This window comes from Pyxicephalus adspersus, chromosome 6 (genome assembly GCF_032062135.1).
Source record: "Pyxicephalus adspersus chromosome 6, UCB_Pads_2.0, whole genome shotgun sequence".
In the NCBI taxonomy this organism is placed as follows: domain Eukaryota; kingdom Metazoa; phylum Chordata; class Amphibia; order Anura; family Pyxicephalidae; genus Pyxicephalus; species Pyxicephalus adspersus.
The window spans coordinates 42,667,652-42,694,819 of NC_092863.1; the positions used below are offsets into that span (position 1 = coordinate 42,667,652).

The window sequence follows — 27,168 nt, forward strand, 5'->3', positions numbered from 1 at the left end:
CCCCTATCTGCCTGGCTATGTAGAAACACTAAAACAAAGATCTACAGGGAATATTTCCAAGTCTAAATGCTCTGCTTTAGGGCAACTATATTACTGCAGATCTACCTTTTCATGCATATAGTAGGATATAGCACAGAATTTACTTGGAATATGCCTAAATACATATACACAAAATAATCCAAGAATAGTACATATTTATTTAATATGTACAAACAATATAATATATGTACCATATATCAATATAGGTTTAAATCAAGAAAATACTCTCAGTCTCAGTGTTTTTACTTGAGGGAACCCTTGAAATAACTATTATGTGTTCAGGGAACCCCTGCTATAATTAATATATACACAACTCACATTATATTAGCATGGTGGTCATTGGGAAGAATGCCTCTTACATTCCTGGCTAGTTCCACAGAACTCTGGTTGAGAAATACTGGTTTATCCTGCATATACCGCAATGCCATTTCTAAAAAGGTTAGAATTTTTACATTCAAGTGCTGGGTTACTTTATTGAATCCTCACCCAGTAGTACTTAAGTTTCTTATCATGGCTTTATATGTTATCATCGTTATTGTTGTTATAATGTACTTCTATGGTGCTGATACCACTTCATAGAGTCCTTAGTCATTTAATTTACTGTCTCTCAGTTTTACAATCTAATGCCCCTACCACTGTATTATAATAATAATTAATAATAAAAAACAGTTTTTATATAGTGCCAACATATTAAGCAGTGCTTTACGTTAAATAGGGATGGAAATATGTGTTTTTGTAGTGCACAGGCCACAACAGATACCCACTTGCATGCTTGCGTATGTCATGTTAGAATTGATGACAAGCATTGACAGCATGCTTTTATGTCAGATTCTCTAAGGTATTGTTTTTTCTAAACCAGTTTTCAAATTACGAATACCCTTATTAAGTTTTAACAAGATGACTTCGTATTATGTTGTTTTGCTTTATTATAATGTAGGCTTGAACCATGCATCCTCAATTGCATTTTACTTACTTCTGAGGAAGCAGATGTTTATGATCTGCGAAACAAGTTGGGAAAAGTGATTAAAAGAGGGGATGAATATATTTACCAATGTTCCCAATATGGTATGAATTGGCTATCATAAAATATTAAGGGTGATGGATATGAGCTGTTTCATATGTGTAAAATGCAATTTCTAGCTGAGTATGTATACATTATACTGAAGCTTGTAATTTGTGCTACACAGCTATAAGCCATATTGAATGTATACATATACTTTTTAATAAATGTCATTTTGTACCACTAAAATCCTATTTTCCTTACTGACATTCCTGTCAAGTAATTACATTTACATGATAGATAGAAAAATCAAAATACTGAGAGCAAATATTGTAAAAGCATTGATGTGACTCTCATGTATCAATCATTAGTATTGCACAAATCTTATATTTCTTCTCTTTCTTTAAAGAAGGTGGGATTATTAACCACCAATTATGTTTTATATTTCAAAAACTTATGAGGAGTCTGGACAAATGAAAAGTGGTTTTCTATACTTCATTATATATTTATATATATATATATATATATATATATATATATATATATAATAAACTTCCCAAACTGTAGACAAATGTGTTAAAAGAACCTTTACTACAGATTGGAACAGGTTATATTTATTTAGTGTTTTAGGTGTAGGAATTTTTTTTACAGTTGTGATTATGGTGCTATTTTCATGCTATGCTGAAGGTATTTTAAAAAAGCTGATTTTATCCCAATATTTCATAATGAAAATGTGAATAAACACAAACCCCTGACTCAATTAACACAGATCCAACTTGTGTTACCAAGACACAACTATTATAATAAAAACATGTTAAACTGCTCCTCTTCCTGAGTAGTAATTCAGGGATTTGTCTGTTAAATGTGATGTATGCTTGTTCTATATACAGTATTAGCAGTACAACAATCATAAAACAAAAATGTCCCCCCTGATTTTCTTATATGAAAGTTAATGGACCAATGTTCCCCTACATAGCAGATAGAAAAAGCTAAACTCCAACCAACTGCTAGACTAACTTGCTTTCCAAAATCTACATGGCGTAAATGATGCCAGGGAAAACACAGCCATCTCATCCGCAATACAACAATTAATGTATAAATTAATGAGCCTCACACACAAGCAGAAGAATAGCTAATGAGCTGTTTGGTTACCATGACAACCTCAAATCAAGCAGAATTATGTTCCCCCTTAGAATAAAGAATTGTGAATCTTTAAATGATAACTGTTAACACATAGGTCTCAAGGTGAAGACTACGCGGTCATAGGTTTTTGATACAATTTATTAAATATTAATTATTGCTCATGAAAGAGAGAAAAGAACTTGGTAGATTAATTTTAAAACATTTTTAGAAAAAAAAAAACCTAAAATTGCACCTTGTAGCAATTCATTACTGAAGAAATATCATTATCATTAGGAGCCTAGTTTCAAAATCAGCAGGGCTAATTGATATTCTAATTGAGTCATTGTTGGTATTTGATGCCTTCAAGATAGGCATTTTTTAAATAAAATATCATTCCTATTAACCCCATCATTTATGTATTATTTGCATAAACCCATATATACTGCAGTGTGGTAGTCATAATAACAAAAACTTGTTACATGATCTGAAGCTGTACCTGTAGGCAGGATTTAATCATCTGATTATTTAATAAAAATCTTTTGACCAAATCATGCGTGCCCTTTTAATCATCCTCTACTGTCTAGGACCGACTTTCAATCACGTGGGAGATGAGGGGTGAACTGCTGCAGGCGTGAAGTGCAAACATTTAGAAGCACTTACATATACTGGTGGTTTTCACTATTTCTGACTCAACACTAGCAGGCAGAAGAGTGACTGCAACATCCGTTTCCTGCCTATAGGAAAAGTACATGTCCCAAGAAATTCCTTGCATTGTATATTATGCATGTGAGAGTTTACACGTAGTATTACCTCTCTACAGCACAACGGGGTGGCTACAAGTGAAGACAATCTGAATGGAGCATGAATTGTAGCCATTGGTATGGAAGATATTCAGTTCTTTACAGAGGAAATGTATCTATGGGGACTAACTGAACACATACTTATAAAAACAGGTGGAAGAAATGTATTAGGAAATGATTAGGAAAAGCACCTGCCAATGCATTCTGAATAATCTCAGATGCAAACTCAAACTATTGTCAATGACACAAGCCCAATGCTTGCCAACCCTGGTCCAAATAAATGCTTATTTAAGGAAATCTCCAAGGAAATATACCAGTTACCGCAGTTACATATTTATTAAAGATAAGAAAATGTGATGAGAAGGAGCATACTGTGTAAAGTTAGAAGAGTTGCTTAATCTGAATACAGAATATGCAGAAATTGAGCAGTTTCTGGCTGCTTTTAGTGGTCAATAAAAAGCAGACATGATCAAGTGAATTGAAGTATGCCAGCTCATGTTTTTAAATGCTTTTAGTGCTGACAGAATGTGGAATATCCAAGACATTAACATATTAAAAAGCATCTAACCTTTCATTCATTGTGCATTCATCTGGATCAGTCTAAACAATGTTCTACATGCTCGCTGCACACTTGGCTTTTGTGTATACAAGTTAATGTATGAACAGATTAAAAGAAGGTTTAAATAAATAAACACAAGTATGCGTAACAAACATAAATACAACATTATTTTAATCAGAGAACAAAGCATTGGCTTATTTTTCCGAAGAAAGGCATTCTGGAAGGCCAAGGTCAAACATGTCCATACTTAACAGTTGAATCAAATGTTGAATCAAGTTGAATGGTTTGGGGCAGAAAGGCATAGAAAGCAAAAGAACATTGTGATGTTGTAACGGATTTCTCTGTACAGAAACATAGAGAGTAAGAAGGATAAGGACATATAGGACGAAATGCTTCACGCTACATAAATTGGTTGTGACTCTGTTTAAGGAGAATAAATCTGCATGATTAATGAAAAGATTGTTACAGCAGGTTCAGCAATGCCAGCAGGTTAGCTAACTATACATGATCCTCAGTTAAAGATTGGCACATGTATGGACCTAGATATGGTATTATTACAATTTAAGGTAATAATACAACTTAGGTATTAAAACTATCCTAAATAATATCTGGATGTTTCAATTAATAAAGGAAATAGAAGTAACGAGGGAACCATATAGAATGAGCAGATCATGTTTTGACATCATCGTCCTTGTAGATAATTAATTAATTATATTTATTTTCTTTATTGGATAATGTAGTAGCATTAGGGTTACTTCTCCTAAGAAAAAAAAAAAAAAAAGCATACATGGCTGAACTTTGGATTGTTCTGTGTCTAATACCAAGACATGTAAGTGAATTGCAGGCAGAGCTAAACATACCAAGTGTATAGAGAATGGGACTCTGTAAATTGTCATCCCCCAAATATGAAACTTTACTGGTGGATCACTCAAATTCTCCAATTAATATTCAGTCAGTAATTAAAGTATTGGATATTTATTAGGTTGAGATCTGGTCATAAGTAAGCATCACCAAATTTTAATTACTACTTACTGTTACTAACTCCTAAAATTGCCTTACTTTATACTGAAAAACACATATTTATGTTTTTATGTCTCATACAGCACAAAAGGAAAACTAAATGGGCCACACCACAATTTATAAGGGGAAAGCCATGTGAAATGGCAATGATGAAATCACCCAATCAGAAATTAACCTTTTTTGTTCTAACCTCTTTAAACAGAGGAGAGACAACATTTGATTGGTTAATAGTAAGTTATATTACTCTTATATTAAGAGTAATAAGTTATATTGTGTTAGCTTCTATATAGTTTTTTCAGCTTTCCAATATACTAAGACTTGTACACAAATCCCCTGGATTCACCAGTAACCAGGGATGGCCGCTACCCGCAGTAATGTAAAATATGACGGAGCAGAACAGATTGCTGCTCTATGGATAATTAGATCTGCTCACGGAAGCCAATTATGTTCCACAATGAGTTATGTAGGGCTCTCATAATAGTTGAGATAAAGAACAATTTCATAATAATAACATTTGCATTTTATGGAGTGTCGTTCCTCTGCAGCTGGAGAAATGTCTACACTAATTGACTTGCTTCAAAACCCGTATCACGGGAATTGAACAGGCAAAGCTGACATAAGTCAGTGACCATTTTACAATAAACTGGTTATAACGCACAGCCAAAAAACATGCACCCTTGTACATTACCCTCCATGTAATACCTGTTGAATGTGTTGTTTCTGCTGACCATCCTCAGAAATCCCGTTGGGTCAGTCACCAAATTCATTTTATTGTTAAGGTCATCATATTGCTGGTCCATGTAATCTCCAGCCTCACTCTCGGTTTCACTGCTTGCACAAGTCCTGGAGATAAAAAAAGACCACATTACATCTTAAAATGCTTGACAGGATTTAATTTGCTTTCCTTTAAAGACATGCTTATAGGAAATTATATCACTCCAAGCAATAAAGTCAGAAGGATGTTAAAAAGTGATAAAGTATCCAATAAACAGGCTACATCTGAGTAAGCAACCTCTTTGTACGCTGCAAGAGCGTAAAATACATTGCTATTGAAGAGCAGTGCTCTCAAAAAAAAGTATGGGAATTAGAAAAACTATTTGGGGAGTTTGGTATGAAACCATGAGTGGGTCATTAAGTTAGTAGAGTTGTTGCCCTATGGTATTTAGTCATTTAGAATTTTGTAAAGACAAAGAGATCCCTCTTTCAACAGCAGTGTCTTTACCGACATAGTAAGACTAGGCAGTTTAAAAAATATTGAGTGCGTTACTTCGCTGGTTGGAAGGGCTAAGATTTCTTTCCCTGCAGAGCAAGAGACCAGACTGATGACACCAGTTCAAAATCTATTTCCAACAGCAGAATTATGTAACCATTGCGTAAGATATCTCCGAGGATTCCAAGCTGACAGTGTAGACATGCAGCAAGTGTGACATGTTTCTCATGCTTTGTTTCTTATTCCTAAGCCTGATGTAACTTGGCGACCTCATCAATACTTTAGGAAGTATGAAGTGCTCTAAATTATGCATGCTAACACAAAATATCCTTATTGCCTCTGTATTATAAATTTCACTGAATATATGCTGAACTATAACGTGAAAATAAGCAGACTAAGACCAGTGAAGTCAAAGATAAGTAGTCATCACCATAGTAATTATATTAATTCAATTTATCTACATTTAGTTTATTAGTATACAGAATTAATGCTTGTAAATGCACTTTATTATTTCTTACATCTGGTAATATTCATTGGGAGAATTATGTACATAGATGGATTGTTGCTCAATATTCATTATTTAAATATTACTGTGTAATAAAACTTATAGTGCAACTATAGAAGAATGGTAGCTTCCAAAGTTGTGTCTACTGGGCAAGCATAAAAGTTTTAACAATAGGCAGGTGATTGAACAGGTACTGCTTATGATGAGCAGGCACTCTTTAAAGAGCCTGAACTATAACATTAAATGTTACTGTAGACCTATGATTCCAAAGTATGGACAACATGGAAAAGTAAAGACATGTGATTGGTTATCTAAAAGCTGGAATGGACGACAGCTTTGTATTCGGTTAACATGTCACATATCTATAGTGATTGTAGTTGAATGGTAAATCTGTTTGAATTCTTAATATTAGCAATATGTCTACAGCAGACTACTTTACACGTTCACTGCATGGAGGAGAAACTGAGTCTACCATCAGTGCTCTCCACCTGCCATCTTTAATGTACTTTTTGTGGTCCTCGGCTTCCTGGAAGATTGGGAGCGTCTGTGAACCAAAGTGGTAAGTAGGATCAGAGGGGGTGCCATTTTTCTCCCCATGTAGGAATGATTGGGCTGATTTATATCCAGTTATTGTATGTCAAATTCCTAAGTTTTTTTACATGCCAATGCTGCTTCCACTATAATATATATGTCGGTGGCAGTAAACTGATTCAAAGGTAATCCCAGGCAGTTTTTTTTAACTTTTGGATTGATCCTCCCACTATCTTATCTGTTTGACACCTTCATATATCAGAGGAACTCGAGTCCGGCGACTTAAGTCGCCTAATAAACGACTTGCAACTCGACTTGGGGGTTTTCCCCAGCGACTTGCAACTCGACCTGCGACTTGCTTTCTCTACTGACAGCTGAAAAGGACAGGGGGGAAGGCAGTTAGGCTTCTGTAACACTGCCCCCCCTTCAGCTGTCAAAAGAGAAAACTTAGAATGCAAGAAAGGTGGGGAGGAAGGCAGTGAGTCTTCTGTAAAAGCTGTCAAGCTATCAAGAAATGATAGGACATTTTCCAAATGGTGGGATAAAGATTTTTACCCTACCTTATTATATCCAAAAACTGCACAGTTTGGCTGGGGATAAACAACTTTAGCTTACCTAATGACATAAACTATACATTTCATTTATTGCACAATAAGTTGTTAATCAAGTAAGACCTATCCAGGACAACTGGTCTTAATTTTTTTTCCAACTATGTGCACTTTTGAGTACTTTCCATAATAATTGTTATGCATAAACACTAAAAACAGCCATAACTGATATGAAAATTTGAAAATGTATAGCCATGGCCAAAGCCATTATTCTGCCATGCGTTAACTAACACAAGGAAGACCCAGCTTTACTCTCAATGGGATGTTCATGAGATCCAGTAATGTATGAGAGTGTTGAAACATCTAGTCCTATTCAAATCTTCACAACTGATGAGCAGAATTGTCACTACTTTATATATGTTTAATGGTAAACCAAATTTGTGTATACAAACAATCTTTGGTTAGTTTGTACTTATCATTAGCCATTTAAATTGATAGAGCATCACAGGAAAATGACCTTCAATTATGAAGTTAACCCATCAATAGAGTTTATACCTTAGTGTCTATTCTTAAAGAAAATAGGCAACTACATAAAAATCCATCATGTACTAGTCTAATTTATTGCAGATTTATTGCCAATGGGTAGTACCCTTTACAAATGAGCACATAGGAATATGAACTCTTATTGAATAAGGCCATACATGATTTACAATACAGCTCATAGGAGTGTCATCTAGAACCACTTTCAGGGTGTATGTCAGCTGCAGTCCAGATTTCTGCACTGTAACTGATTTATTGGTAAACTGGAACCGCATTGTGTTAGAAGCTGAGGATTTCCCAGAACAAGAGATAGGTACAGAAGCACTCTGAAGTGTAAATAAAAGGTTTATAGCGAAAAAGTTGAGTGCATTATCACTCATGCTGTCAAATTAGTCTTTACAGCATGTCTAGTGGTGTTTTACTGCTTTTCGAACCATTATTTGTCTCAGTAGACTGCCATGTGTCTTCCATCCACAGAGGAACTGCGGCTCAATGACAGCAAACATAGCAGAAAAATCTCCAATTAAGTAACGGAAGTAAGTAAATCGATTGTATGATACCTCTAACACTACCACCGCAGGTCCATTTCAAAACTTTCTTCTTCAATCTTAAAAATAAAAATGTGATTTGTTATGCAATTTTATAGTGTATATAAATTTCAAACTCGGTTAAGTTTTTGATAGAGCAAGGAAAAGTTATAAACTATGGCAAGTTTTTCTTGCTGTTTTTGTTTACAATGGGAAGATTCACCCTTTTAGTTTATCCTGGTGGCTATTGTCGTCGTCAAACATAGTGTTGGGTAATCTAGAAAATTAACAGATTAGGAAGAGGAATAGGGGTGAAATGTCCTGGTGACAATTACTTTGGAAAAGGAATTTAAGAAAGATTTTTTTTACTTCCTGTAGAGATACTACCTGACAAGATTTTACCTTTTCATTAAAACAAATTAAAAAAAAATATTTTTTGCTAAGGTATACTTTTGGTTTAGCTGCAGGCTTTTTAAATTTTTTTATTGGGTTGAAGGGTTCTCAGCACATTTCAACCCTTGAAACTGAGGACATACAGTGAGTGAAGGGCAATATCAAGAAGTATGAGAACTGTGCCCTGTAATTACATTCTACTGAGTCCTGAAACTTAGCTTGAAAGATAAAGTTAAATTGAATTTGAGTTTTTTTACACTGATAAATCAAACTGTTAAGTATTTGTCCTGTAAGAAAGCATAGGATGCAAAATGTAGAAGATAAATCATCCCTTTGCAGTTATCTTGCAGGGAGAGAGAATTGGCAAATGGAGCCAATCAGCTGCAGTGCTTATATGCCAGCAAACTGCTAAAGGAAGGAGTGACAAATATATTATCAGTCTGCTCCTTCTACTTCACTGTCCATGCCAGATTAGAGGTAGGAAACTAAGATTCATTACTAAACTCCAGAAGAAAACATCTGTCAATAAGCTAGTTATTCTGTATTGCAAAACTGTTTATATCTCAGGACTAGGATACAAAAAAATACAGAAATACAAATCATGTGGCAGGTAAACAGTACTAATATATGTATTATATCAGTGTATTCAGCTTTAATAAACTCCATTCACCCCATTTTTGATCCTATTCCTTTGTTGTTGCTTATGACAGTAAAAGGGTTATCTCTTGGATGTCTTAGGGTGTTGGTAAACTTATTTTAGGGCAGACAACAAATTTCTTTATTTGAGTCACTTTAAAATAGAGAATTATTCCACTGAGAGAACACTGCTGTTAGCAGAATCTAAGAGCTCACACAATAATGTTCCATTCTGTGGATCAAGAAATGTATTGTGACCTTGGTAATAAAAAAAGACTCAAGATGAATGGCCCAACCTCTGTATTATATATACATTTCTTTTTGTGTCTACAAAAATATGACTTCTGGAAACCTGTTTTTATTAGAAGAAAGAAATATGTAAGAATGTGCAAAAAAATCCAAACGTCAAAGAAAATGTGTACATGACCAGGGAAAGATCTAATAAAATTATATCACCAACATTATCATTATTACACATACAAGATAAAATTCTTTTAGGAGGTAACACAAATTACAGTCAAAATGTAGAATCTTCTCTAGATTTACTAGCAGATATACAGTGCTGGGTCCTGCATGATTGGATATACAATTGATGGACAGAAACTAATACTGCAAAGTTAGTTGGGATTTTTGGGGATTGTATAGATGCTGTAATATGCTGGGCTATGCATATAAAACAATTCCGTTATAAAATCAAATCACTTGTGATGCACCCAAACCATATTCAGGCCTACAAATCCATCTTAGCAAACCAGGTTGATTAAACACTTTTGCAGTAATAGGTCCAGTGCTGCAACATCCAATATTGCACCAAGATGTTAATGCAGTGTGGTTCCAGCATCCCAGTAATTTGAATAGTGGGCAATGCAACAAAGGAACATTGTGGCACACTGCAATGCAATGTAATAATAAAGTAAGGTTATATTCAAACTGGCAATGAGGTTGCAGTGTGGTTATCATTTCCCCCATGCCAGTTGGTTCAGGAGAGATGCTACAAGGGGCTTCTATCTTTGGCAGTTCCATGGAAAATGAATGGGGGCAGCAATGAACAGTTCAGTACTGCTCACTGTCAACCCCTGTCCCCAAGTGCTGGTAGTTTCACAGAATCACTTGATCCCAAGGCAGGTCAGAACCTAGCCTAAATTCAATGAAAATTGCCAGTTATTCATCACACCATTTTTAGGAAAATATATATATATATATATATATATATATATAATTTCAGTAGGTAAAAAAAGACTGATTTGCTCCCACAGTAAATCTATGGGCCACATGTGATTCCTACCTATGTGGTCATACCGGGAACTGTAGTTCTAGAGCTAGGAGGCCAAAGAATACCTATCCCCTGATGGAATATCACTTATATGGCTATATTCAACCATGTCTATGAACTAGATGAACTGCTACATAACTGAATTCCCAGTGCAACAGCTCCAAGTATAAATCAAAAGGTCAAATGAATCTTGCAGAGTTCTGTAAAGTTGAGTTTCCTCCTGATTACCTATAAAAATGAACACTGCTTCCACATCCTACAAAATACATCAACCTTTAAATAAATCTTGTTAGTAATTGTTTCTGATCATAAGTCACCACTTCCCAAATAGACCGAAACAGAAAAATGTAATCCGACCTATTCCTATATTCCTATCCTCCGATTCCTGTTGAAACAGACGGATGGCTTTGTTCTTATAAAGCCACAAAAAGGTACATTTCTGATCGCCCAGATCCCCCCCCCCTTTTACCTTTCAAATTCCCTTTGCAGCCATATACACTTTGCCCTGTGTGACTGTGCTGGCACAGCATTAAAATTTAAAAGAGAATCTGGAAGTGGATGCATATGAAACCATGTCGTCTGGTAAACTGTATCATTAAAAGCAGGCGCACAAACAATTTGATTACAGGTCAGTTGCTACAACAGAAATGGAAAGAGAAATGGCAATGTTTAATTAATTTCCAGTCTCGGCAAAACAAAGAGAGGGTCAGTCGAGCTTCCCTATCCACAACTAAGCATGAAGATTAACTGCATCAAAATGACACATCATTAAAAAATAATTTATCTCTGCCAACAGATAAGAAAGAATAGTTTATTAAGTACACACAAACGACATATGTTAGCCATCAGATTTTATTATTACTACGCTGTGGTGTCAAAACTGAGCAATGGATCTATTCTTTTCATGTTCAGCCTAAAATGGTCACTTACAAGTACAAATTACAAGTACAAATATTATTTTTGTGCATTTGGACAAAAAGATAATTTAAGCAGATGGTGATTTATTTTTGCTTGAAAATGTAGGCACAATAGAAAAAAAGGCAAAAAAAGAAATAAAAGGGCTTTGCATACATATGCTTATATTATCATGACTACTGGAGGTCTACAATTAATGCAATCATTTCTTCTTCTGTTTCTGAAAAGAACCTGCAAGCCAGCGCTGGGTCTGTGAACTGAATACATGTAAATGATTTTCAAGCATCAATCACACAGCTGCGGATCTGAGAAAATATCCTTTTTATTTGGACTCAGAGTGACTTGGGGAAGGGGAGTCTGACATCCCATTCTCACACATCTGCAGTATTTCCAGAACTGCTTTCAATTTGCCCTGGTGAAGTTCAGTTTCGGACTGGTGAAGCAGAAAAGCTAATGTTTATATAGAGAAACTGTAAAGGAGAATGGAAGTGCAGATAAGAAAGTTAAGCCTCTCAAACCTATATGATGTTCTTAATGGATGTATAAATATTCACATTTATTACAAAGCAAGCTTTAATCCACAGAAAGAATGTTTTGGCCATATTTTTCTCATCAAATATGTAAAGTATATTTGGTGGATATGAAGTAAGAAGCCTAAAGCCCTTAAGATACTCTGGCATGTGAAAAGTAAATCTTAAATAGGTTTAATAGGAGCCCAAAAGAGAATTTGAGTTTTAAAGGAAGGGAAGACAAGTTAGAACTTCTATAGAGTTTTATTGATGTCTGTGATTACATTGAAGCCATTTTCCCTCAGATCTTTACCTCTGACACTCCCTGGAAGTAAGGCAAAATACAACAATCCAATAAAGTGGATCTAAACCCCCAAAAAATGGAGCCAGAGAAAAGTTTGTTTCGGCAAAACAGACTTGTGGGTGTGATTTATTTAGGCTCCCCAAGATGGAGAAGATAGACTTTCATTGAAGACCTTGGGTCATCCAGCAAACCTGAAATAGATTTTGTATAAATCATTTGCTATTAGTTGGCAAATGTTTTCAATCCTGGAACAGATCCATTCCAAGTTTGCTGGATAAGCCAGATTCTCCCTTCTTCTCTAGTCTTGGAAAGCTTTAAAAAAATTTTTTGCCACAATAAATTTTATTTTTTTTTACACTTCATAGCACATGTACCATGAAATGTAGAGCCCAGATCTGAACTCAGAAATGTCGCAAATAGACCCAGATGCCAGGGACACGACCAGGAGTTACATAATCAGTGGCCGTCCAATGACCGAAGAGGATCATGGCAGACCCAATGGCGAAGATGGCAGCTTCAGCTGGTGGTGACAGTTTACTGGACTGGTCACCATCGCATGGTACCTACGAAAAGGTGTGCACCATAATTTTCATGTATGCTGTGCATGATTATGCAAAAGCTCCCGCACATTATTGAAAATTTCTACTTTAACAAAAATATTTTTACAGGTAAATTTTAGCATTGCAAAAGCCATGCATGAGTGCATTGATTTACAGCAACCAGTTTGCAGTTATGTAATGCAGTATCTTGGTACATACCCTTTTATTAGTTTAGTGAGAAAAGAAGTGTTCACAATGACCTATATGCAGACATAAATGTTTCTAATTTCTTTTGTACCTAATTAGGTAATAATCCCTTTCCATCCACCATCTACCCAGAATTATTTCCCAGCAAAATACCACATTCTGCGGATACATTTATAAATGTTCTTCTTTTTGAGAGCCATCAGCCAATATGATCGTTATGTCAGCTATGACAAAGTGAATGCCTCCAGCCTGCAGATGAACACTGCGACTGATTTAAGTATGCAATTTAGTCAGAGAAATTGTGAAGTTAACTGACACTTGCTGACGCTGCTTATTTTGGCCTGCATCAATGTCCCCCTGGGCAAGAATGGGTTAAAGTAGAACTTCACCTAATTTATCAAGCCAAATGCACATTGAACTCCGAAAGTAATTATTCACTTTGTAGCGTGAATATTTTTAAATTAAAGAACGTTTATGAAACAAACAAGCGAATTAAAACAAGCTACAACGCATATCATTCACAAGGACTGGAGACCACATGCTTATTAACTGAAACAGTCTTTTTTCATATATTTCATTCTTCATTACTTTAATATTATTAATAATTCTGTCATTCTTCTAGAATATTTACTACATGGCCGATAAGATGAAATAAAATTATTGTCTGGTTTTTAATATATATATGGCGTTTACTGTTCATATATCGTTAACTCCAATAACTACTGTAGCAAAATAATTTAATTTAAAATGAAGAGAAGGTATCAGTGGCTTCAGAAATCTTGAAGTATTATATTGCAGTAAGACTTGCTGTATACAAACTCATTTTACACTACAAGAGCAGAAAGTTATCAGTGTGACATTGATTGTGAAGTGATGTTACCAGTTTAGAGATTAATTTGCACAGTCTGTTTCTTTCTATTTTCATAAATAACCGTGAAGTAATGAGGGTAGAATGGAATCAATGTCTCCAGAAATGATTACTGTAAAATGTCACGTTTATACTGCAACACTGATATTATAGAATGATGATTTTACTACAATCAGTGACTGATTAGATTAGGAATAAATATTGTTAGCAGATAACACATGCAAAGATGTAATATTAACTGAGACAACACTGAAATATTAACATACTCAAAAAGGCAACAGATTGAGCAACCATGACATGCAGACTTTTTATTACACTTCACTGCTTTTTATTATTATTATTAATATTATTATTATTATTATTATTATTATTAATAATAAACAGGCTTTATATAGCGCCAACATATTACGCAGCACTGTACATTAAATAGGGATTTGTTGGGATAGCGATCCTATAACAACTTTTTGTTGTTTTTTTTTAGTCTTTTTTCTCTAGAAAAAAAGTGGGTTAGTGTAGCAAATGGAACAAAAATGTGTAGTACCAAAGTGGAACACATAATAAACATACTAAGGGACAATTTGGATTTTAATGTACAGCTCTGCGTTATATGTTTGCACTATATAAATCTTGTTTATTATTATTATTAATAATAATAATAATAATATTAATAATAATGTTTGTGCATGTAATGTAATGTGCATGTGCAACCAGGAGGGCACTGGATGTAGGCAAAAAGCAAGACTGTGGTCAGCCAATCTCAGCAAGTAAGATTGGGAGATTAGGTTAGTAAAGCCATTTTTTATTTTGATGGTTAATGGTTTAATGGTTAATATTCCATTGGGAGCTTACCCTTTACTTCTTGTCTTATACAAAAGATGCAACAGAACATTCCTCCAATGTGAGCAAACATAAATTTGTGCAAGTTTTAGTTTCCATGCCAATTACTGCACTAGTCTAATATTTAATGCCCTATGTATGGCACTTTTTAGGACTAAATCACTACTGATTTCAGAAAGAGTAAAAATAAACATCTTATAAAGCTTAACAACCTTCAAGCGCTGTCTATCCTAAACTTGCTCCTTGGCCACCAATTTTGCTCTTCTTGTTCCCTAGAATAGAAATAATATACTCTTTAGTTTATAAATGATTTGCACATCACTTAGGGATTACTGTATCATATTGACTGACATAAGAGCCCCATGGAGTGGAATATACTTCTTATGTTCTATTTTCGCTCATTTACCACTTATTGCTGGTGCCTGAATTCATAATACATACAACCCACCTTAGCAGAGGCATCTAATGACCACCTACAATATCTCAGCATCATAAATCATAGTCATGGGTCACTATGTTGAGAAGGTCAACAAAGATTTCACTTTGCCCTACTCATTCCAGCCAAATAAGCAGTACAATTTTTTTTTTCACTTCTTTGCAGATCAGTCCCCAAAGATCACAAGTCTTCAGACCTTAACGCTATCCAAAATGGAAAATATTGACAACAAACCATATGACAAACCTCTAACTGCACAAAATATTCCACAAGGGATTTGTAGCTAAAATAACAGCAGAATTATTTTTCTGATTAAACTGGTATTTGAGATTTGACAACATAAAGAAGAATCCAAAAATACAACACAGGAAAACGAGAGAGGATGAGAAAGGATAGTGGATTCAATATCATTTGTACACACAGATCTGGCAGGCTCTCTGGAGCATGTTACAATAATTTAACCTCAGCTTTATCACTACATTTTGTACAGCTGATAAGAAAATAAAACATATTATTTCACTGTCTGAAGGGCTCCCCTTTCTGATAAGCCTTGGCCCCAGAGGATGCTAAAATATTTCTGTACAATTCACTGACAATGACTATAAAGGTGGGTGTGTATGCTTTCATGATTTTTATATTTACAGGGGAGGACTTACGTCTTACAGATGGATGAGACACTAAGGCTGACATTTAGGAGGGGTGTGAAAAGCCAAATGACAGGTGATTAATGCAACATAACATGAAGATGCCAAAAAGCCAACCTGCCTGCGGAAAACAATAAAGGAACATAGAATTATTTATATCATAATGTTATCTTTGCAGGGACAAAGAAGCTTGTTATCTTTTTATTGTATCCTTTCAAAACTAGCATAAAAGGCAATTCGCAATCAAGACAGTGGAGGTAAGCAAATGGCATTCTGGGAAATACATGTGTTAGAGGCGAGAGATTAGAGATGCTGGGGGCTCTTTATAGATCAAATATACAAAGTCTAAGGGTACAAAGGTCTACAAATCAAATACAACATAAAAAATACAGAAGCAACATAAAACACATACAGAACAAAATGCTTTTTCAAGGCTTGTACATTGCTTTTAATTTCTCCGAATGGATATCATAGTGGCTTGTGCCTGTTTGATAGCACATTATAAATGACCTAACCGAAAGATGCACTGCTTTTATACAAATGTATATAATCCTTATAGCCATAAAATGCTTAACAACCTAAGAGAGCCTTTTGCAAAGACTTTTTCTGACTATTAAAATGATGTATTACCACTAATTTCCCTGAACACTGGGTGTTACAAAATACCAAAAGCAATTGAAAGTGTAATGAAACGTTCTTGATGGTAACAATAATGCCTGTTTTCCAATAAAACTCTGAGACTTGAATTTTGAGTAAAGAGTGGTATCAATATTTATATAAAATTGCATTAAAGCTTTAGAAAGGCAAAAGTACAATAACAATATAACAATATTTACACATTATTATTATTTATACCTAGACATCTGTCAGTGGTGGACTATATTAACTAATACTATGGCATAAACAGACATTTTATTCATTTCATTAACGATCAGTAGGATTTTCTTTATTAAGACTTTTAACTGTGCACAAGAATGAAAACAGTAACAGCCAAACTAGTACTATATATATATAACATGTTTAAGTTAATGTTGGTTAGAATCATATGACAAGGTAGAAAAAGATGTGGGCCATGTCTTAAAGTACAGAATGATACAAAAAATGGTATGAAATACACTGGCTTCCCAAGTAGGGCATAGAATACATGTAGGGCTGATATGTCAGTCCTCACTAGCTTTGTTGTATATTTTGTCTTGGACCTTAGCTCCAGTTTGAGCAGGACATTCCAAGAAACAAAAGAACTCTATCATGTCTCTTGTTCAGCTATTGTGGAGATAGAAATGTCCCTGTAGAAATGTTTTCCAAAATGACAATAAACAGAACTCACATACAAAAACACACAAAGTGTTTGTCTTCCTAAAGAGCTGTAATTGGAAAAATAAGTAAATATCCAAACATTTTAAAATGTTCTTAAAAGCGTACGTATAGGAAACTGAGCTAGTATAACTTTTTCAACCCATAGCTAAAAACACTATAAACTGGAAATATAAAGTCTCTTGTAGCCTAAATCAGATTATGTTATGTTTATGTTTTTTTCATAATTGTGTAAGGGTTATACAAGCGTGGAGACTTTTTTGACATATACACGAATGTCAGACAAATACAATGAAAAGAGAGGAGGACCCTGCCTAAAAGAACTAACTAACCCCCCCCAAGAGGGGGAGGTACATTAATACAGAAGAGAAGGGATACTTAAGCTGCAATCTTTGGGTTTGGATTGGTTGTATCATATCAAGTGTTGTATCATATTAGCCATTGATTATTGCTGAAAGTTTGAAATTTACATCATACTCTTTATTGCAGCATTTCTCAACCAGGGTTTCAAGAATTCCTTTGGTTACTTCCGGCTTTGCCAGCAGTTCCTTTGGACCCCTCAGGTCAGCTTTAATTACACCAATGACCTTTTTGGCTATCTGTAAGGGTGACATTTTTCCAATAGCCAACAAAGTTAGAGGCATTGCCCCTGATTCATCAAGCAGAATCGGATTATCGGTCGCAAATTCGTACGCGATCGCGCTATTCAGCAACTGAAAAAGATCGCGGCCGGAGCCGCGCATCTCCGGCAGCTTTACACTGGCGAGGATCGATGGCCGCGCGTACTTTCGCGCTTCCAGCGAGCGCGGATTTTATTGATGAATCAGGGGCATTCTACCTACTGACCACCACACTAAAGTACTGAAAGTTGTGGGTAAAATATTTATAGCAGGGATTCCCTAAGACTGGAAAGTTATTTCAAGGCCCCCCCCCCCCACATAAAAAAGGTTGAAAAAGGTTGCTTTATTGGCTTACTTTAAGCAGATCTAATCTTAAAATTGTATTTATTTTTTTTAAGTGCACGATAGAAAGGGGCGATCAAGATAGAAAGGAGTGCAGCACCTTCCCTTTCTATCTTGATTGCCAAGGCAATCAAGACTGAATGGGAGAGCAGAGCCTCCTGGGATACCTACATCATGCATCCTGGGAGGATGTTTCTTTATTAGAATCTGTCCTTTCTTTAAAGGGAAAACAAATGAGGTAATCTTTTTCCCTCATTGTTGTCACCTGATCTCGCACCTGCACAGTGCGAGATCAGGTGATGTACGAAGAAGAACCTGGAAGAAGAGTGAAGAAGATGGCCCAGCATGAAGAAGGATACCGGGACAACTGGGAACCTGATTGAAGAAACCTCCCGATGGATGGACCGATCAACAAGATTAAAGGTAAATGTGTTTTTTTATTTTAACTTTATTTCTGCTTTAAGAAATCTTTCAATGACATAGATTTCCTTGTGCATGGCTTTACTAATGGACAGCTGTTTAGTTAAGCTAACTGAATAAGTATTAGGAAAACAGCTTTACACATTTAGCCCTACAATAAGTAAGAGATGGGTTGGGCTATCAGGCCACCAAATCTCCCTGCAGGAGTGCAGAAAAAAAGTAGGCCTCCCCTCTTCTCCCTGAAGAAGAGATTAGGACCTGTGTTAATATTCATTTTATTCCAAACCTAATTATTGTCATTGGATTGTCCTTAAGGCCAAGTATTATATGTCACTATTGTCCCGCTAGTCATAGCAAATTAGGGACTTCCATTAGTACTCACAAACATAAGAATGAATGTGCAAGTCATGTTTTTGTCTCTATAAAAAGTAATATGGATTTATTTCAGGAAAACCATAAAATGAGGTATTTTTCACACCTCAAGCGCAGGTTGGACAGCCAAGAATGGACTTAATTCTTTGGCACACAAACAGCACTTGATTATTTTGGCAAACTGTGATTTCTGTGGTGGAAGACACAGGTTCTCAGGAAATTCACTGTTTTTTTCCAAGTACAATGAGCCAAAATTCTTAGGGCTATTTCTCATCCCGAGTATCTAGAATCTATCTATCTATAATCTATCTATCTATATATACAGACATGTAGATTGATACCTAGGAATATTATTAATAAAAACCCTGGACAATATTATGGAAGAATACTTTCAATACACCAAGATGTAGAGTGATGGCCAAAAACTCCAAAATGTCTTCTCTTTGCCAATAAAAAGCAGTAATTAGATTCATATTTATTAATAATTTACCACTTCATCTGTCAGCCGTCTAATTCATGTGAGATTATGCACTGTTGGTAAGGTAAGACAAATACTTTTTTAATAAGCAGATGCAACAATGCTTGGGAAATTTGTTTGTGCCAGCTGATTTTATGGAGGCGCATCAATGGACAGCTGGTGCTTTGAACGCACTTTTGAATAATATTACAGAGGAACACAAAGCTAAGGAAGTTCTCAAACACTTCATAAATTCGTCTGACAGGTTCCTGAAGACTATTCTAAAGCATAGTGACTATAAGATGGTAAAAGAAATACAAATGGAATCCACATTGTGGTAAGGCTCTAAGATATACTTCATCTGTTCATAAGGAAGGTGTGTGACACTGGAGAACAATGCAATATAAGAATAAGGGTTTCATTCTACTGGTGGCCTTTTCCTCCTATGAGGAAGTTTTATGTTATCTGATCCAGTACTTTCATGCATCATTATTTACAATTGTCCAAATGGTTGTTACAGGAAAATGGGCCTCTAATGTCAGACAAAGTTCAGTCTTTGCCTTACTGAGGTATTGCTTTTAATGATGATTCAGCTATTGACAACCATAAAAAATGTTCTATTTAAGCTAACTCTGATCATTCAAATTTCTATGTAGGAAAAAAGGAAGTCCCATTACTAGTCACATTAAAGCAGAGGTAGGCAAACTCTGGCCTTCAGGCCGGATATGGCCTAGCCAGTATTCCAGTCTGGCCTAACCCCCTAGTCATTTATTGTTGGTTCCGGCCTAATTGAATTGTCGCATCATTGCGAGTTCCCACAATATCATTGATATCATCGAGTTCCTGCACAGTAACCCCAATTACTATGCCTAAAGAGCAGAAGCAACGCATAGCTACCAGTCTCCGGAAGATTGACCTCGAAAGTCCTGTCTTCAACCCCGAATGGACTGACGAATTATTCTTCGTCCAACGTGGCAACAAAACCTCGTGTTTAGTGTGCAACGACACCAACAGCACTTTCAAGCAGTCGAATCTCAAGAGGCATTTCCATGCCAAGCACGCGCACATGTACAGAGACTACACTGCTGATGAGAAGAAGACTGAGGTTGCTCGCTTGCAGTCACGGTTGGAAAAAACCTTTCCTTGGACACCTTGTTTCTTCTGGCCTAGTGTGCCTTCCTGACCTCTTGAAATGGCCCAGTAGTCCAAAAAGTTTGTGGAACCCCGCATTAGAGGCATGATTACTAGAGATCCAAGAGAGTTTGAGGTTGAGCAGTTATCTCCTCAAGTCCATAAATGAAAAGCTAAAAATCATTTTTTTAGGTTACAATGTCTACAGTAAACAGTGTTTTATGTTAAAAATGCACATAGAATATGCATCTCAAGTAGCATGATAGTTGCATCCATTCAAATTCAATAAAGATTCAGTTGTGCTGCAGTTTTCCAGTTTTTATTTTTAAAATACTTTTTGTATTTTATTTGCAGTTTACTAAAGTTCTGGGAATTGTGAAGGGATTGCAAAGCCAATGTTACTAATAAGCAAACAATTTTCTGTGAAAAGTAAAATTCTTTGTATGTACAACTAAAAGAATATTGCTTCACACTATATTAGCCTTAAAAGCTGAAGCAGCAATTTGTCATAGCAAACAGAAGCCCAAGTTATAAGAAAGCTATACAAAAATGACATACATTCGATGAAAACTTAGATTGACCTTTCTTGTCTACCTTTACGTGTCCATGCAGTCATGAAATTTAATTAATAAGTCATTTAAAAGCTATATGGGCTCAGCAAAATATTCCATTGTCCTACAGATGTCGGAATACATTACTCCACACAGATCAGCAATGGTGGATGGCATTCTGTGTTATTCCTTAACCGTTAGTAAAGCCACAATAAAAAAAATGGCTTTTAAATAGAAATGAGTAAATTTATAATCAGTTCTGCTGGACGTTCTGCTGACCTCTCTTTACTAGGTTTACATCCTCCAATACAGAAACTGCAATAAAAAGGATATTAGCCTGGCGCACCCAGTTAGTATATTCCCATGCATAAATGGCCATAGGCCAGCTGCAACATTTATACCCATTTGTACACCCTTCAGCACAGGTGGACCTAAAGGAAAGTAAACTGATACTCCTGGCCCTTTGGGCTTTTCTTTGAACTACTCATTTATGCCATGTACACATAAGTAAAAATTACACTATGCTAATAACAGTATTCCACATTTCTGTCCTCCTAACAGTGGCATGCTACTTTGGCACTGCCAGGTATACTTTCAACTGCAGGTCCCATTGAAAATATTAAAAAACAGAGTCAAAAGTTGAACTGCCACATTACCAACTATTACATGCTTACAGGCCTCCTGTAATTAATTACATAGTAGAAATTACTGGCTAAAGTAAATTAACAAATCTTTCATTTCACAATCTTCCCCAAATCTATCACTGCTAGGTAAAACAGATGGCGAGAGACCAGCTGGTCCATAGTTGTTTCCTGGAACTTTACATTTATATCTTTTGTTTTGTAATAAGAAAATGTATAGTAACCCCTTAACCATTCTTAATTTGGAAAAAAAAAATTTCCAAGAAAAAGATTCTACCTTATATAGTATATTATATAGTGGGTTCTCCAAGACTGGAGAAGATACGACTATCATGTAAGAATGTGGGTGATCCAGCAACCCTGGGACAGAATTTTTAAATTTCAGGTTTGCTGGATCACCTTGGTTCCCCCCATGATAATCTATCTTCTCCAGTCCCTGAGAGCTTTAATAAATCAATCTCAATATATTTATAAAACTTATATATATATATATTTTTTTAAGATGTTTACCACTATGCACATGTAGGAAATCATATCTGCTGTATGTGAAGTACTGATGGCTGTGTAGAAGGGACTTATAAAGTTAGGAAATAAACCTATACAGTGTATGTTATTTAAAACTCGTCTATGATTCCACGTTTTACCTGTTTTAATACAGTGTAGGTTCACCATACAGTGTTAATTCTTAATGTAATACAGGGTGTTTTGCACTTGTTTTGCGTGAAGAGTATCAAAGGCTGTGAGATTGTCCCCAAGACAGATGCTTGCAGGCTGCTGTTTATAATATATGCTCACTCCATGTCTAGCAGACACATTGTAGGTGAATCTGGCACAGGAATGACAACATAAAAATGTAAATCACAGTTATCAGGGACTTCTCCTTTGACAGGCACCACATGTTCTGGCCTACCTTTAGATATACCTTCCCTTTCAATATGATGGAACACTGTTTACTTTGAATCAAGCAGGAATAAAACACAATAAAAGCAGCATAATAACACGCAGGGAGCAGCAGCAGACTGGAAACCCTCTGAAATGTGCAAGCAGTATGTGATGATACTAAAAGTGCAGGGCTGGTGTCATTAAATATAATTGTGTTTGTGTGGAAAGTGCTTTTGTCAGATATCTTTTTCAGCTCTAGGTGGATATCTCTTTTCTTGATAAAAATCCCCTGGAGGAACAGCTCAGACAGAATATGTACCGACTGTCAGGCTGAAAGAGCAAATTATGCACTTTTTACTGATTTTCACTGCATGCTGCTTGGCTGCCAAATATATTTTGTTTCTGTTTACACTCTAAAAGGCTTTCCACTGCACTCTGGATCCATGCTGTTGACTTGAAACAGGTCGTATTGTATTCAAGAGTATCACAAGCTTGAAATCAAGAACAATTAGAGGGAAGATGAGACTTTCTGTCTGATGAGCCAGCACATTGGAGCGTACAGGACCTCTAGTACATCACGTGATAAAAGCAGAACTCTGCTGTGCTCGGCAAATGTAAACTACAGAGTTTTTGCATATGCAAGCATTTCACCTAGTACTGGAAATAACATCAAAATCAACTAAATGGCAGATCTTGTGCTAGTACGATATGTATATGAGCTGAGCATTTAGAAATCCAGTAAAAAGTGCACACATTTGTTTTCTGATTTTACAGGCTATTTTACAATTTTGATGTGATTTTGTATGGGTAGAAATATACAATTCACTGGGTAATATTTTTGCCTCTCTACCACTATCATCGTCTTTTAAGCCAGAACATTAATATAAATAATGTTTATGTAATTGCATTGCCTTTTTATGTAGCTGTCTAGAAAAAATTGCTTTAAATATCAAATGGTTTTCAGGAAATATTTAAAATTCCCCAGACAAAAATGGGTTTAAAAAAGAACAAAACAATAGATGTATGTATGCGTATAAAATATGTCTGGTCTGGGTGGTCATTGGTCCCAGCTGCAATCACAGAATTTCTGCTACTGGACATATGCTAAAGACTGGGTATGTACCCAAATGATCAGATGATTCTGCTAGCCAGCTTTGACCACGATACATAATCAATAGAACTGGAGGTTAGGTATTTACACATTTGTAAACCCCCATCGGTTTCCAGATGTTATCAAATCTTACACAAATGTCATTTTTTTAAAATGGTAGTATCGTCTTACCATTGGCATTTGCTGCTCAAAAAAGCATGTATACAAAGCTTTAAATGGATTAGAAGGAAAGAAAGCCAAAGGGTAACCTGGTCACGTGACCTGTCAAAGACATTTGATTTTCCTTTCCAATTATGGCACCAAAATTATACAAATATGATGTAAACTTATCATAACATACTAGTGGGGAGCAGACAGTGGTATCCGCTACAAACATGTCCTTGGGTATTACCAGGGCCAGATTCCTCAAAAGGCCACCTTGGTCATGGCCTGGGGCACCCTGACAGCTAGGCACTATGGCACCCCCAATATGGACCTGGAACCTGCTGTTATTGACTAGCTCTACAGTAACAGAAAGCACAAAGTGAAAATGATTATACAGAGGTCACAAAGAGTGCAGAGATCTGTGCATAGTGACATTTGTATTGAATATTTTACTCTTCTTTTTCCATTCTATTCTCCCTCTCTCTCACCTCTCCCTCCCTCGTATCTCTCTTCTCTCTCCTCTTCTATCCCTCTCCCCCCATATGTTGGCACCAATATATGTTTGTTGGTTGGTGGTGACATGCCTGGTTTAAAAATGGGGGCCAGTGTAATGCCCTAAAGTGAACCTAAACCCTCGTAACAGTTTTACTGAAATAGATGAATCAAAATTTTTAAAGGGAGCTGGAACACATACTTTAATAAAGTTTGAAATACTATATGTAAGACCTGCAGTCCTTTATAAATCAGAAACAAGTTTTATGTTAACATCTAATGACAGGATATGCCTGCTTTAATAAAGCTTGAACCACTACATCCAAGACCCATAGGCCCTTATAAATCAGAAACCTTAAAAGAAACATCAAAAAGGAAATGGATATATCAGCCAGGTGACACGCCAGTGAAATACTGTTGTGTTAACGAAAGAAGAAACTGTAGATAGGCAAAGGAAATATTGTTGTGTTAATGAAAGAAGAAGCTGCTCTAGATTTATTTGCTGTCATACATACAATAGCTGCATAGCCAAACAGTGGAATAAACAGTCTCAGTACATCATTCTGCACAGATGAGCCCCAGTGAGAATATGCTATTATGTTACAAATCTACAGTGCACTAATCATTAACCTTTAACTACAAAGTCTAAATTCTGTTTTTTTCATCTATGTTTTTAGGTACAGTATGTATTATATTATTATATGTTAAAACTTTATCAAAATGAGACAGAGTATACATTCAAATGGAAAGACATGATATCTAATTTTCTCCCAGCACTTAAGCAAGCCGAATGTTTAAAGTTTGCAGTTTTAAAATTTGTATTTCTTTAGAGTCATGTCTCCATATTACAATGTAGGTTTTACTTTTGTATTTTCGCTCCAGTGCTCTATGGTGGTATACTTGACACCTAAACTTTATACCAACCTGTGTTACAGAGAACTGGAAGATCATATTGCAGAAAAAGAGTGGAGGTCAGTCATTATTTCTGTTTGCTGATTACTGTGCACTTTGTCTAGATCTATTGCTTATTGCACAACTGCTGTAACTAAATTGTGTAATAAACCATATACAGGATTGAATAAATCATAAAGCTAAAGAAGGTCTACCTACATTGGACAGTTACAAATTGCCATGAGGATAATTATGAAGCAGTAATAGTGTTTTTATGTCTAGTAACAGAAAATAACATAACAAATATTGCATTAAAAACCAAAGTTTGAATGATCTGCTATTTACAACCTATAAAGGCAAATTAATGAAAACCTGTACTAAAAAAATTAGGAAGCTGTCATTGCTGAACTCTATTAAAATGCCTTGCTGTCATGCTGGTCTTCAATAATTTATAATCTAGAACAGATGCAGATTATTATAGTATGATTATTATTATTATTATAAATATTAATAATAAACAGGATTTATATAGCACCAACATATTTTAGATACTAATTCATTTGATTTTCTATTTTGGCTGCTTTTTAGAGCTCATTGACACAGAAAGTATTTAAGTCACAGATAGGCAATTGTGGTAACCAGTATTTATGGAAGGATGTCAACAAAGACAGCCCTTGCATTATCTGTAAACATTTTCTTTATTTGCAACCATCAGGTAATGTAATATTAAAGGCCATAGACATGCCATATGATATCAGGTTGGAGGGACAATGACTTATAAGTAGTTAAAGAATAACCAACATGTTGGCACATTTCAAAGGTCACTCTGTAATAGACCCTTCGTCTGAATAGTAAGGGGTACATTCACTTCACCACACATGTCTCATATCGGTATAACAGGGATCTGTGAAACAGAGATAAGTTAAAGACGTTCACAGCGCTAAAGCAGATCTCTCATAGTTATTGGTTCTATATTAACATACCTTGTGTAGTAAGAGTCCACTCCTAATGTTTCACGGACATTTGCTATGTATTGCTCCAGAACTGAACAACTTGATCCTTGAAAACTCATACTTCCAGATTCAGTAAAATCACTGGTATTTTCCAGTGTTGAATCTCCCAGATAACATTCATGAAACTTTAAAATTCCTGCAAAGAAAGGAAAAAGACAAAAAAAATGTGTGTAAAAGTCAAGATCATTTGCATAAACTAAAATTCTATGAGGCCTCTATTTGTGCAATTGCAGTCTCTACAGCAAACTGAGTTGATGTGCAATCCCAAGAGACTTCAAAATATTGCTGGCTTGTATGGATCTATGATCATTTCAGCTTCTCAATATTCAAGGTGTATGAGGTCTTAGTTTTGTTTCCAAGTGAGTGTTTTATTAGGAGTCAGCATTTCAAGCCACATACATTCAGTTCAATTGTTTCAGAGAGATTAAGGCACATAAATCCTTAGGTGCAAAATGAGGCCATAGTCTGGATATCAGAATAACTATAGTTTAAATAAATTTCTTTTAGTAAATCTTGAAGAAGACAACCAAAATTCATTGTTTTATAACTCATTCACAATTATATTCTTCAAAGTTTAGTTTTGTTAAAAGATCTTCTGTCTCACCTGAACCAGGAGCCAGTAGCCAGCTGTAAAGATAACCAGCAGCTAGCGAGTAGTAAAGAACTAATCCTCGCTGGCTATTAATTGTCTCCAGGATTTGGTCAATCGTCACAGGAGAGTAGGGATCAGATTCTTGCTGGCCAGTCTGTCGCTCAACAAGAAGATCAGCGAACGCTCGAGTTCGTCCTCTCTCTGCAACTGCCAAGGCTTCATCATGATGTCCT

The 27,168-nt window shown here is 35.6% G+C and overlaps 1 protein-coding gene across 3 annotated transcripts in view; it reads right to left on the reverse strand.

Annotated features, from left to right (window-relative positions):
* Positions 1 to 27,168, reverse strand: part of TTC28 (tetratricopeptide repeat domain 28) — a 333,992-nt gene that overhangs the window by 59,258 nt on the left and 247,566 nt on the right. For all 3 annotated transcript variants that reach the window (XM_072415453.1, XM_072415452.1, XM_072415454.1), the window contains 3 exons: positions 26,948 to 27,166; positions 26,314 to 26,479; positions 5,243 to 5,383 (listed from right to left, as the gene is read on the reverse strand). In XM_072415453.1, coding sequence (XP_072271554.1) covers positions 5,243 to 5,383; positions 26,314 to 26,479; positions 26,948 to 27,166 — 526 coding nt within the window. The remainder of the gene's footprint in view (positions 1 to 5,242; positions 5,384 to 26,313; positions 26,480 to 26,947; positions 27,167 to 27,168) is intronic.